The sequence below is a fragment of the Engystomops pustulosus genome, chromosome 1 (genome assembly GCF_040894005.1).
Source record: "Engystomops pustulosus chromosome 1, aEngPut4.maternal, whole genome shotgun sequence".
Classification (NCBI taxonomy): Eukaryota; Metazoa; Chordata; class Amphibia; order Anura; family Leptodactylidae; genus Engystomops; species Engystomops pustulosus.
This window is the reverse complement of record NC_092411.1, coordinates 299,781,490-299,795,918: the sequence shown is the minus strand read 5'-3', so window position 1 is coordinate 299,795,918 and position 14,429 is coordinate 299,781,490. Positions and strand designations below refer to the sequence as shown.

The 14,429-nt window shown below is 43.8% G+C and overlaps 1 protein-coding gene across 3 annotated transcripts in view; it reads left to right on the top strand.

Moving 5' to 3' along the window:
* LOC140084609 (vomeronasal type-2 receptor 26-like) overlaps window positions 1-14,429 on the top strand; it is a 72,516-nt gene that overhangs the window by 38,237 nt on the left and 19,850 nt on the right. The window contains exons 2-3 of one of the 3 annotated variants that reach the window (XM_072126466.1): window positions 13,351-13,574; window positions 13,972-14,095. In XM_072126466.1, coding sequence (XP_071982567.1) covers window positions 13,569-13,574; window positions 13,972-14,095 — 130 coding nt within the window. In that variant the 5' untranslated portion in view covers window positions 13,351-13,568. Of the gene's footprint in view, window positions 1-13,350; window positions 13,575-13,971; window positions 14,096-14,429 lie in introns of those variants that run through there. The other 2 variants (XR_011849954.1, XR_011849955.1) reach the window with 2 other exon arrangements.

Here is a 14,429-nt window from a genome sequence, read left to right as displayed (position 1 = left end):
CGGAGTTCACCTTCTCCTTCCTGGTACATGTAAGTGCATTGTCCGTGTATAATGCGCTGTGCGGGGAGTCACTAAGATCGTGCAACCGATATCCTGCATGTGTCGCTTCCCCGCTCAGGTCCCTGGAGTTCACCTTCTTCCTGGTGCATGTAAGTGCATTGTCCGTGTATAATGCGCTGTGCGGGGAGTCACTAAGATCGTACCCCCGATATCCTGCATGTGTCGCTACCCCGCTCAGGTCCCCGGAGTTCACCTTCATTTTCCTGGTGCATGTAAGTGCATTGTCTGTGTATAATGCACTGTGCAGGGAGTCACTAAGATCCTGAGCCTGATATCCTTTTTGTGTCGCTTCCCCGCTCAGGTCCCCGGAGGTCACCTTCTTCTTCCCGGTGCATGTAAGTGCATTGCCTTGTGACACAATTTGAATATTAAATTCCGCGCTCAGTCCGAATCAGTCGGAACGTCCGACGTCATGCCCCCCGATTTCTGTCTCATGAAAGCCGCCGCTGCTGCGCCAAAATCCGATTGCATGTGACATAATCCCCCAAAACATCGGAATATCCGACTAAAGTGCAGTCCTCGGACCCTTAGTAAATGTGACCCAAGGGGGGTCATTTACTAAGGGCCCGATTCGATTCGGATTGTGGCGCATAGGCGTCGGCATGCACACGACGGAAATAGGGGGGCGTGGCCGAATGAAAACCCGACGGATTCGGAAAAACCGCCGCATTTTTTTAAAAAAAATTGTCGCTTGGCACGCGCTTACCTTCACTCAGCCCGGCTCAGTGTACTCCAGTGTGTTTCCATGCTCTTCAGCGCAGCAGCGACATCTGGTGGACGGCGGAGGAACTACCTTACTGAATCGTCGGAAGACCGGAATCCACCGCAGAGAAGGCGCCGCTGGATCGCGAATCCAGCGGCGAGTTCTCTGCTGCGTTTTTTCCGAATCCGTCGGGTTTTCGTTCGCCCGCCCCCCCGATTTCCGTCGCCTGCATGCCAGCGCTGATGCACCACAATCCGATCGTGTGCGCCAAAATCCCGGGGCAATACAGGGAAACTCGGTGCAAATCGGAAATATTCGGGTTACACGTCGGGAAAACGCGAATCGGGCCCTTAGTAAATGACCCCCAATGTGTCCAGCTCAAGTTGTGGTTGTTATTCCCTTAATTCAGGTGAGGTCATAACTTCTACATTATCTAAATCATATAAAACAGTGTCCACAGGTCCAGTTATAATGCTGGCTCTTATCATGTCTTCTTCATGGTCATCATCAGTCCACTGGTCAGATTCACACACAACCCTGTTTATCGGTGCTCGGCCGCTCTTCCCTCTGTAGGAAATATCTGCTCCAACCCACTTACCTCTAGAAGTCTAAATCTGGTCTGTTCCAGAATGTAGCACCCAAACTGAGTCGTGATGTGTCAGTTCCCAGACCCCTTTGTGATCGCTTTCTAACTTTGAGCCCTTGTGTGATTTGATACTGTACATAAATTGTTAACAAGACTAACAATAATAATAATAATGTAAATTGACAGATGAAAGATGGTGAATTTCCATTAATTTCGTTGACTTCTGGTTAAACAGTTGCCATTTGTTCAAATTTTCAGATTTTCTGTTTCTTCTCTACACTCCCCAGCAGCAGGTATTTAGATAGAATAAGGGAACCTTCTAGTTTTTCTTCCTTTCTCCCAATCTTTAGGACCTGAAAAACATTACAATATTTTAGTTAAAATTCTTAAACATTAATTAAATTATTCGAGCAATTTTAATGTCACATTAATCTCTCTATCACATCCATCTCCTGCCCAATGTCTCTGACTATCACATCCATATCCTGCCCAATGTCTCTATCACATCCATCTCCTGCCCAGTTCCTCTAACTATCACATCCATCTCCTGCCCAGTGCCTCTGACTATCACATCCATCTCCTGCCCAATGTCTCTGACTATCACATCCATCTCCTGCCCAATGTCTTTGACTATCACATCCATCTCCTGCCCAATGTCTCTGACTATCACATCCATCTCCTGCCCAATGTCTCTGACTATCACATCCATCTCCTTCCCAATGTCTCTGACTATCACATCCATCTCCTGCCCAATGTCTCTGACTATCACATCCATCTCCTTCCCAATGTCTCTGACTATCACATCCATCTCCTGCCCAATCTCTGACTATCACATTCATCTCCTGCCCAATGTCTCTGACTATTATATCCATCTCCTGCCCAATGTCTCTGATTATCACATTCATCTCCTGCCCAATGTCTCTGACTATTATATCCATCTCCTGCCCAATGTCTCTGACTATCACATCCATCTCCTGCCCAATCTCTGACTATCAAATCCATCTCCTGCCCAATGTCTCTGACTATCACATCCATCTCCTGCCCAATGTCTCTGACTATCACATCCATCTCCTGCTCAATGTCTCTGACTATATAATTTATCTCCTGCTCAATGTCTCTGACTATCACATCCATCTCCTGCCCAATCTCTGACTATCACATCCATCTCCTGCCCAATGTTTCTGACTATCACATTCATCTCCTGCCCAATGTCTCTGACTATTACATCCATCTCCTGCCCAATGTCTCTGATTATCACATCCATATTCTGCCCAATGTCTCTGACTATCACATTCATCTCCTGCTTAATGTCTCTCACTATCACATCCACCTCCTGCCCAATCTCTGACTATCACATCCATCTCCTTCCCAATGTCTCTATCACATCCATCTCCTGCCCAATGTCTCTCACTATGACATCCATCCCCTGCCCAATTTCTCTGACTATCACATCCTTCTCCTGCCCAATGTCTCTATCACATCCATCTCTTGCCCAACCTCTGACTCTCACATCGATCTTGTGCTCAATGTCTCTCACTATCACCTCCATCTCCTGCCCAATGTCTCTGACTATCACCTCCATCTCCTGCCCAATGTCTTTGACTATCACCTCCATCTCCTGCCCAATGTCTCTAAATTTAACCTCCATCTCCTGCCCAATCTTTCTGACTATCACATTCATCTCCTTCTAAATGTCTCTGACTATCACATCTATCTCCTGCCCAATGTCTATGACTATCACATCCATCTCCTTCCCAATGTCTCTGACTATCACATCCATCTCCTTCCCAATGTCTCTGACTATCACATCCATCTCCTTCCCAATGTCTCTGACTATCACATCCATCTCCTGCCCAATGTCTCTGACTATCACATCCATCTCCTTCCCAATGTTTCTGACTATCACATTCATCTCCTGCCCAATGTCTCTGACTATTATATCCATCTCCTGCCCAATGTCTCTGACTATTATATCCATCTCCTGCCCAATGTCTCTGACTATCACATCCTTCTCCTGCCCAATGTCTCTGATTATCACATTCATCTCCTGCCCAATGTCTCTGACTATTATATCCATCTCCTGCCCAATGTCTCTGACTATCACATCCATATTCAGCCCAATGTCTCTGACTATCACATTCATCTCCTGCCCAATGTCTCTGACTATTATATCCATCTCCTGCCCAATGTCTCTGACTATCACATCCATATTCAGCCCAATGTCTCTGACTATCACATTCATCTCCTGCTCAATATCTCTGACTATCACATCAATCTCCTGCCCAATCTCTGACTATCAAATCCATCTCCTGCCCAATGTCTCTGACTATCACATCCATCTCCTGCCCAATGTCTCTGACTATCACATCCATCTCCTGCTCAATGTCTCTGACTATATAATTTATCTCCTGCTCAATGTCTCTGACTATCACATCCATCTCCTGCCCAATGTTTCTGACTATCACATTCATCTCCGGCCCAATGTCTCTGACTATTACATCCATCTCCTGCCCAATGTCTCTGATTATCACATCCATATTCTGCCCAATGTCTCTGACTATCACATTCATCTCCTGCTTAATGTCTCTCACTATCACATCCACCTCCTGCCCAATCTCTGACTATCACATCCATCTCCTGCCCAATGTCTCTATCACATCCATCTCCTGCCCAATGTCTCTGACTATGACATCCATCTCCTGCCCAATGTCTCTGACTATCACATCCTTCTCCTGCCCAATGTCTCTATCACATCCATCTCTTGCCCAACCTCTGACTCTCACATTGATCTTCTGCTCAATGTCTCTCACTATCACATCCATCTCCTGCCCAATGTCTCTGACTATCACATCCATCTCCTGCTCAATGTCTCTGACTATCACCTCCATCTCCTGCCCAATGTCTCTGACTATCACCTCCATCTCCTGCCCAATGTCTTTGACTATCACCTCCATCTCCTGCCCAATGTCTCTAAATTTACCCTCCATCTCCTGCCCAATCTTTCTGACTATCACATTCATCTCCTTCTCAATGTCTCTGACTATCACATCCATCTCCTGCCCAATGTCTCTGACTATCACATCCATCTCCTGCCCAATGTCTCTATCACATCCATCTCCTGCCCAATGTCTCTGACTATCACATCCATCTCCTGCCCAATGTCTCTGACTATCACATCCATCTCCTGCCCAATGTCTCTATCACATCCATCTCTTGCCCAACCTCTGACTCTCACATCGATCTTCTGCTCAATGTCTCTCACTATCACATCCATCTCCTGCCCAATGTCTCTGACTATCACATCCATCTCCTGCCCAATGTCTCTGACTATCACATCCATCTCCTGCTCAATGTCTCTGACTATCACCTCCATCTCCTGCCCAATGTCTCTGACTATCACCTCCATCTCCTGCCCAATGTCTTTGACTATCACCTCCATCTCTTGCCCAATGTCTCTAAATTTACCCTCCATCTCCTGCCCAATCTTTCTGACTATCACATTCATCTCCTTCTCAATGTCTCTGACTATCACATCTATCTCCTGCCCAATGTCTCTGACTATCACATCTATCTCCTGCCCAATGTCTCTGACTATCACATCCATCTCCTTCCCAATGTCTCTGACTATCACATCCATCTCCTGCCCAATCTCTGACTATCACATCCATCTCCTGCCCAATGTCTCTGACTATCACATCCATCTCCTTCCCAATGTTTCTGACTATCACATTCATCTCCTACCCAATGTCTCTGACTATTATATCCATCTCCTGCCCAATGTCTCTGACTATCACATTTATCTCCTGCCCAATGTCTCTGACTATTATATCCATCTCCTGCCCAATGTCTCTGACTATCACATTTATCCCCTGCTCAATGTCTCTGACTATTACATCCTGCTCCTGAGGCTTCAGTTGTTTTGTTACAAGCTGCACTTTGCCAGTGTTATCAGTGTTTAGTACAGTTGTTGTAGTAGTAGGAGATGCTGGGATGTTCTGGATTTTAGAGTTTAGCTTTCTCAAGCACCACTTCCCCAGTGGTCACCGCATACAATCTCAGATCAGAAATATTGTCAGTCATCTCACTTTGAACATATTCACACTCTTATTTTTTCAATCTAATCTCATTGTTTTTTTGCTTAAAGGACATCTACCACCAGATTACCGCTGGCAGAGTGTCCTAATTAGAATGCTCGTCCAGTCTAGCGGATAGGGGGGACCATTTTTTACACTTTCTGGGGCACCTTTATTAATGAAAAAATAACTTCTCGGCTTCCCCGATTCTTAATTTATGCATGCCCGCTGCTCCAAGCCCTCCCCTGCTCCCGGCAGGGGAATTATGAGCTGGCCATTGAATTCAGAACCGTGGTGTGGAGAAAGTGGTTTTGTGTTCTCTCTTAGTTCTCCGGCCAGCAGCAGGAGGAACTTGCAGTGGGGGAGGTGCATAAAATGAAAGACAGCAAAGCCGAGAGACACTTGGACGCCATCTGCCTGAGCGACAACGGCTGTTTTAAAAACGTATTATTTCATTTATAAAGATACCATAAAATGTGTTAAAAACATCCTCCCATCCCCTGGATGGAACAAGTAGTCTAATTAGGACACTCGGCCATTAGTAAATGTGGTAGATGTCCTTTAAAAACCTCTGTTAATCTAATAAAAAATCCTTGCAATTTCTCTCTTTAACTTTTTTTTATCAAAAACCTCCTTCTCAAGAAAGCATCTCATTTCATCTCATAACTGTTTATGTTCCTGGAGAATCTCATATGGTCGGCCATGACCTTTTGTATAATTTAGCAACCAATTTTTCACATTAACTCCTCTTACAGTACGTTCCTCACTAGACATGTTTACAGTCATGATAACAACATAAAGTGCTACACACAATAATATGAAAAAAATAATATATTCACCAACCAGAGTCTTCAGAGCTTTGTTATGAAGGGTTGTTGGGTCCAAACTTCCTTCTAGGTAGTTACTTTGCTGGGGTAGGCACAGACTTCTTTAGGTCACAATCCTTAAGCTTTTTATCACTTGTCATGGCACCAAAATGTTGCGATATGAATATGAAATGAAGTGATTATGGAGTGGAATCGTCAGTCCACTTTATACCACTCAACCAGGTAGTAATCCAGGACAGATAACCTTGATTCTTCTACCAGAGGCAAAGCTTACATTATTAGACTTCAGGCCTAGAGACCACCAGACATTGACAATGGTGTTAATATATTTTGTCCATTCAGTCCCACATAACAATCAGCCCTCCTTGGCTTCAGTGTTGTTTCCCTTTCATTCCTCTGTATCCTTTCACCCTCATATCCTTCCATTGGAAGATATCTTACTAGCTGAAACAAAATCAAGTCCCCACAGCTCTATGGGCTTATTATTTTGCAAATAGAATGAACCATGGAGGAAGCCATAAACAGCCCTCTAGATGGGGTCACTTCCATTGCATAATAAAATGGTGGACTATAACTGACATCCCATCCCCTCCAGGAGACGTTGTCCTTTCATGTTCCCATCTACATTGCCCCTCAATAGTAATGTGCCATAAATAACTCTCCCTCGTTAACCAAAGCAACAGATTTGGTATTACACAAGTTGTAATACAAAAGCAGAAATGGAAAGAATGTAAAATATATACCTAGAACAATCTATATTAAGGGAAGATGGAGACAAGAGGTGAGGTCACAATCTATATGGAGGGTAGATGGAGACACGAGGTGAGGACACAATCTATATGGAGGGTAGATGGAGACACGAGGTGAGGACACAATCTATATGGAGGGGGGATGGAGACACGAGGTGAGGACACAATCTATATGGAGGGTAGACGGAGACACGAGGTGAGGACACAATGTATATGGAGAGTAGATGGAGACACGAGGTGAGGACACAATCTATATGGAGGGTAGATGGAGACACGAGGTGAGGACACAATCTATATGGAGGGTAGATGAAAACACAAGTTGAGGTCACAATCTATATGGAGGGTAGATGGAGTCATGAGGTGAGGACACAATCTATATGGAGGGTAAATGGAGACATGAGATGAGGACACAATCTATTTGGAGGGTAGATGGAGACATGAGGTGAGGTCACAATCTATATGGAGGGTAGACTGAAACACGAGGTGGGGACCCGATCTATATGGAGGGTAGACGGAGACACGAGGTGAGGACACAATCTATTTGGAGGGTAGATGGAGACATGAGGTAAGGTCACAATCTATATGGAGGGTAGACTGAAACACGAGGTGGGGACACAATCTATATGGAGGGTAGATGGAGACGCGAGGTGAGGCCACAATCTATGTGGAGGGTATATGGAGACACGAGGTGAGGACACAATCTATATGGAGGGGAGATGGAGACACGAGGTGGGATCACAATCTATATGGAGGGTAGATGGAGACACGAGGTGAGGTCACAATCTATATGGAGGGGAGATGGAAACACGAGGTGAGGTCACATTCTATATGGACATGGTAAGGGCACCTACTTCCACTCCGATATCCTGCGTGTGTCGCTTCCCCGCTCAGGTCCGCTGGAGTTCACCATCTTCTTCCCGGTGCTTGTAAGTGCATCGGATGCAACACAATTTGAATCTTAAATCCCGTGCTCAGTCCGAATCAGTCGGATCATCCAACAGCCCGTCCCCTGATTTCTGTCACATGAAAGCTGGCGCCGCTGTGCCAAAATCCCATCGCGTGCAACACAATCCCTTGCTAAATCCCTGTCACAGCGGTGCAAATCCTGAAAATTTCGGGAAGTCCAACGGAAATGCGATCCGCGGACCCTTAGTAAATAAGCCACAATATATGCGCGGGGTTATGTCCATGATACATAGCAGAACATTTTTTTTTTGTAAATAAATTTTTATTAGCATTTTCCAATACAAGTTTTACAAGGGCTGTATGCATTTACCTTTAAAGTACATGTCCAGCTCAAACATTTGACCATTATATGAGACCGCAATAAAAGATACAACAGTTACATTGACTTATCTGTTATTAGCGCTTTTTCATCTTTTTTAATTACTTCTATATAGCCATGTTTTCAGTTTATAACCTTGCAACTTACTAAAACCACTAACTTGGGCACTTACTCCAATTTTGTTTGCGTTGAAAGATATATGGGCCTTGTTTACTAGATTTGAGAGCCTCTAGGATAGTCTCTTTCTGCACCTTGTTCCAGCCGTACCCCCTTTTTACTTTCTTCTCCTATTGTATTTTATGCGGATAGCCCCTTTATGTCGGGACTTAGATTTGGGAATTTTTTCAACCATAGATCCCACGTCCCATGGAATGAGCTGTTTTTACCCTCTCTATAAGCTTTGATTCTTTCATAAAAGCAGTGTTCTGCTATAAGTTCCTTAGTTCCATTTCTGGTGCCCTTTTGTTTTTCCAATTTCTCGCTACCAGTAACTTTGCCGCTAGCAATATATGTAGCACTAATTTCCTTGCATGGGAAGGGATTCTAGTGATCCCCAATCCTAACAGTGCCAACGAAGCCTTAGGGCTAATGGTTATGTTTGCTACACATGAACACAGTTGGAAAGCCTTCCTCCAAAAGGTTAGGAGAACTGGGCAACTCCAGAACACATGTATCAGGGACCCCTCTCTATTGCACCCTCTCCAACAGTGATTTGACATCCCTGGGAAAATTCTTGCCAGTCTAATTGGGGTTAAATACCACCTTGTGAGGATCTTGAGATGTACCTCTAGGAGGTTAGCACTCCCTGCCGCTTTAGAGGTCCAATAGCTAGCCTGGTCCCACTCCTTTCTTGAAAATGTTCTGCCTAGCTCTAACTGCCACTTCATCTGTGAAACAGAAATTTCTACCTCAGAGGGGTTCCTTAATGTTTCATAAATATTTTTAACCGTTTTTAGTTGCTTCCCTTCTTTGCCCTCTAGGAAGCTTAGCAATATGTTAGAGGAGGTCCATATGGGGGCCTTCTAGTTTATGCAGCAACGCTTTCACTTGCATAAATATTAGGAAGTCTTTGTTTTCTACTTTGTATTTATCTACTATTTTGTGAAAGGTGACTGGAGCGGTGCCTTCATAGAGGTCGTTCAGATTCCTTATTCCTTTATCATACCAATGTTGAATTCTTAGTTGTGGATTTAGTAAACCCAGTGTGTGGATTTGTATGGGACGTTTTGCCTGAGGAGCTAGATGTTTCAGTGTTTGACATAGTGATTGCCATGCCTCTATTGACGCCCGAATTGTGGGTGAATTTTTGTGTAATGGTGGGTTACCTCTATTGATCAGGTGTGCCATTAAGAGATGTGGAGGGTGGTCTACTTTCATCAAGTGGGATTCTACCTTCGGCCAGCTAGATATGTCCGTAGATCTACACCAATACCTCAAGTGGTGGATTGTAATCGCTTTTTGATATAATTTTATGTTTGGAACTCCCATTCCCCCTTTACTCCTTGGAGCATATAGTACCCTAGCCGATACTCTTGGTTTTAGTCCTTTCCATATGAAGGTAAGCATTTGTTTTTGGAATAACTGAAAAATGGAGTTGGGAATGGGAATTATTAAAGCCCTGAGGAAATACAAGATTTTGGGAAGTATCATCATTTTATATAAAATTATCAATTTTTTCCAAATTTAGTGATTCCTTCTTGATTTGGTCTAGTAAGGGGGGAAAATTGACTTTAACCAGGTTGGATAAGGGATGGCATATTTTTATTCCTAGGTAAGACAGAGCCCCTGTTTCCCATTGGAAAGGGAAATCCTTCACAATTCCTTTTTTCATTTGGGAAGGCACGTGTATTCCTAGCATGGTTGACTTGGTGGCGTTAACTTTATAGTAGGAGACTTCCCCGAATTCTTTTAATACTGAAGTCATGCTGGTTAGGGACTTTACAGGGTTGGATAATGTGAGAACCACGTCGTTTGCAAAAAGTCCTACTTTGTGGTGTTTTTTGCCCACTTTTATTCCCTCTATTGTTTCTGTTTGTCTTATTAACTCCATCACCATTACAAAGATTAAAGGGGATAATGGGCATCCCTGACGGGTCCCGTTTGATATCTGAAATGGATCTGATAAGTGACCGTTTGCTAATACCCTAGCGGATGGGGAAGAATATAATGCCTTTATGGCCTCCAATATACCGCCCTTGAACCCTCATTTTTCTAGTGTAGCAAATGCGAAGCCCCAGTGGATCCTGTCGAATGCCTTCTCTGCATCCAAAGTGAGGAGCAGCGAAGGCATTCTAGTGTCCTCCATTACTGATTCTCCTCGTACTATCAGGGGCCTGTCTCCCTTTAGTGAATCCCACCTGGTCATTGTGGATTATCCCAGGTAAGACTTTCATAATACGATTAGCTATGGCCTTTGCATATAACTTCATGTCACAGTCTAATAAGGATATCGGTCTAAAATTTTGGGGAATTGTGGGTTCTTTACCCTGTTTGGGCAGGGTGACTATGGTTGCTTGTAACATGTCAGACCTTAGGGTGCCTGTGTTTGCATGGCCTGATTAAATGCCTCTAGAATGTGGGGACCCAGCTCCTCATGAAACTGTTGATAATATTCATTACCAAACCCATCTGGACCCGATGCTTTTCCCCTCTTGGCTTTTCCCTTCTTGGCTTTTTTTTTATTTATTTCGGGTAGAGAGAACAGTCTATTTAATTCTTCCAGTTGTTTCTCCGTGAGGGAGGGTAGTTTTATTTTACCTAGGAATTTTCCTATGGCTTCTTGAGTAGGTTGGCTCGTGGAATTGCATTCTTTTAGGTTATATAATTCCTCATAGAAGCTTTTAAATATATTTGAAATTTTACTTGGATGGGATTCCTTAACTGTCTTATCATTGGTCCTGTATAAAAAGGGAATATTCGTTTTTATTCTTTGTTGTTTTACTTTAGCAGCCATTAATTTGCTAGGTTTATTGTATGAGGTGTAATATGTAGCTTTCCTAGATTTCAGTTGTTTATCATATTGATCGATCAAGGCCACCCTTAATTTTTGTCTCACCTGCATGAGTTTTTCGTAGTGGTCGGATATAGGGCCTGTCCTTATTTGAAATTCTAGATTTTTTAGCTCTTTTACACACTCGTCAATGTGTTTTTCTCTAGTCTTTTTATGTTGAGCACTTAATTGCATCAACGTGCCTCTAACCGCTATTTTATGAGCTGCCCATAGCTCCATTGCTGTTATCAGGTCGATTTTATTTGATGAGAAGTAATCCCTCATTGCTTTTATTATTTGTTCCCTGCAGGAGGGGATTGTGAACATAAATGTTGAATTTCTCCATATTCTTGTGGGGAGGATTTTGGGAGAGAGTGTTACTTCTAGATCCACTGGCGCATGGTCTGACCATGTAGCCACCCCTATTCCTGATTTTGTTACCCATGACAATGTACTCCTGTCTACCAAGAACATATCCAATTTTGAGTAGGATTTATGTCTGTTGTATGTGTATTCTTCAGTCATCCAATAGTTTAAAATGTACCGTGTCCCTTATTGCAATTCAAACTCCTGCTTTTTTAGAGTCTGCGTTAGCTTGTATTATTGTTGGGAACTTTTTGTGCGTGAATATTGGACAGTTACCTTTGGATGCATACAACATCCCCCCTGGATTTAACCGCTTCCCTCCACACTGTAGACCTTTTGAAAGGTGAGTTCAAACCATTGGTATTAATACTTACTATTTTAACTGACATTTTGTGAAATCCTTACTACCTTACCCCTGAGCTCTCTTTTTAACCATGTTTTCATCGAAATCATATACCTTTCTCTACTATTTAATCGGGAAAATTCAGTGAAGTGCCTCTGATAACAAACCAACCAAAAACCAACTTTTTTAAGCAACTTGGCGATGGATGGGACACCATGATCCTGCTTCCATTGCCCAAACTTAACTATGTAAACAGTCCAACCTCTTGTCAGAATCTTCTTTCTTGCGGGTTTCTCACTAGCCTGCATTATTTAACGTGGGTTACAGTTCACCTGGAGGTCTTTCGACCTGCCATATTAGTGCATTTATGTGATGAGAAAACGTTCCTTTTCTGCGCGACATTCCAGTCCTTTGGAATTTTCTTTGGCTGCGTATCGCTTCTCTCTTGTGCCTGACTGGCCAACGGAATGCCCCAAGCCGACAATAGGGGAGGCCCTTCCTCAAGGTGCAGCAAGATGTGAGTGGTGCCCTCTTTACGGATCATGAGCTTAAGAGGAAACCCCCATTTATATGGGATATTGTGGGAGCGCAGGGATCCTGTAGTCAGACCAAACTTCTTTCTAGCCTGCAATGTGGCTTGTGATAAGTCGGCAAATATTTTGATGTCTCCATATGGATCGGGAAAAGTCTTAATTTTCCTTGAAGCAAACATTAGCATCTCTTTTACATGGAAATAATGTAATCTCGCTATGACATCTCTGGGGAGATTTTCTGGCACCACTTTTGGTCTCGGCAATCTGTGGGCTCTATCTAACAAGCACTCTGATGCCTGTGTGTCAGGGAGTAGAGCTTTTATTAGATGTACAAGATATGCTTTCAGCTCCCCATCTGTCACAGATTCCGGGATCCCTCTGAACTTCACATTATTCCTTCTTCCCCTATCCTCCATGTCAGCCAGTTTCAATTTTATTCTATCCACCTCTTCCTCCAGCCCATAATGTACATCAATTAGATCTTTGTGTGATTTAGTTCTGCCATCTTGTTCTCAATGTGATCCACCCTACCTCCTAGCTCCTCCATGGAGGAGTGTAGGCTGGAAGAGAGAAGGTTAAGATCTTTCCTGAGGGACCCTTTGAGTGCCAGCATCATATTTTTAATGAATACTTCAGAGGCTGCTTGCTCAGATTGGGTCTCTCTCCTCCTCCTCTGCTTGCATGTCCTGTATGGCCCTGGTGCTATCTTGTGCAGCCAGTCTAGGTCTGTAATTTGCAGGGCTTTTACTTGGGGATGATGAGTTGCTATCACTCTCCCCCGCCATTTTGTTAAAGCCCATCTACTCTTCAACCCCTTACTTACCTTTTTTCTTTAGGCTTGTTTCTGTTAGGGGATCCCCCTCCACCTCTTTCTGTCTCCTTCGGTCCGCTGCTGGAAACGGGGGAAGTCGGAGAGGACTGTGTCGCTTCCCATTCTGGGGATGCCGCTCCTGCCTCGGCGCCATCTTGGGACCCGTTCGCGCCATGCGGTCTTGTGGCAAAAAAGTCCGGGAGACGTTTTGGTCCACTCCCGGCTGTCCTTTTTCGGGTCATCATGCTGGTAAGTCTTCCTGGAAAGTTTTCTGTGCTTTTTGCTGTGTCTCACCACCGCTTAAGTGCCGTCGCTTGCAGGTCTAGAGACGCAGCTCCTCCACCTCGCGTCCGTCTCGGTGCACGTCCAGGCCACGCCCCCCCCCCATAGCAGAACATTTTGAGTAAATCAGTTTGGGGTTGTTCTCCATCCTTTTAGCTATTTGCTTCATTGTTTATAATCAATAAAATCTGCTGATTATTTTGCCATCCCTCTGATCTAGCATCTTCCATCCTTACTTTCAGGAGGACACTTCATATGACTGGACACTTTAGCTTCTGTTATCCATCCTCCTAAATCTCATTACTTTTACCTGTTTGCATTTTGTCTTCTTCCTTCCAGTAAAGGTTCTGGTCTTTCCCCTCAGATCCCAGTCTCCCGCTGCTCAGATCCGTGTTTACCCGGAAACAGGAAGAAGCCAGGAGAAACCATTCACATCTGCTGCTATGACTGCGCCCCATGTTCAAAGGGAGAGATCTCCAATATCACAGGTACATGGTAGTAGGAGTAGTCGTGTCTGACCAGCGCTTTTTTTTTTTTCGTGTTCACCGTATAGCCTAATAATCATGTTATCTTTATTCTATGGGTCAATACGATTACGGGGATACCAGACATGAATAATTTTTCTTACGTTTTACTAAATTTGCCAAATAAAACCCTAATGTGGGGAAAAATCTATCTATCTGGAGTACATATGTTTTGTTGATCACTTTTTATTGCATTTTTAGTGGGATATAATTTAACGTTTTTTTTTACGGCGTTCATCATATGGGTTCAATAGTTATTTAGTTTTATTCTATGGATTGTTACGGACGCGGTGATACT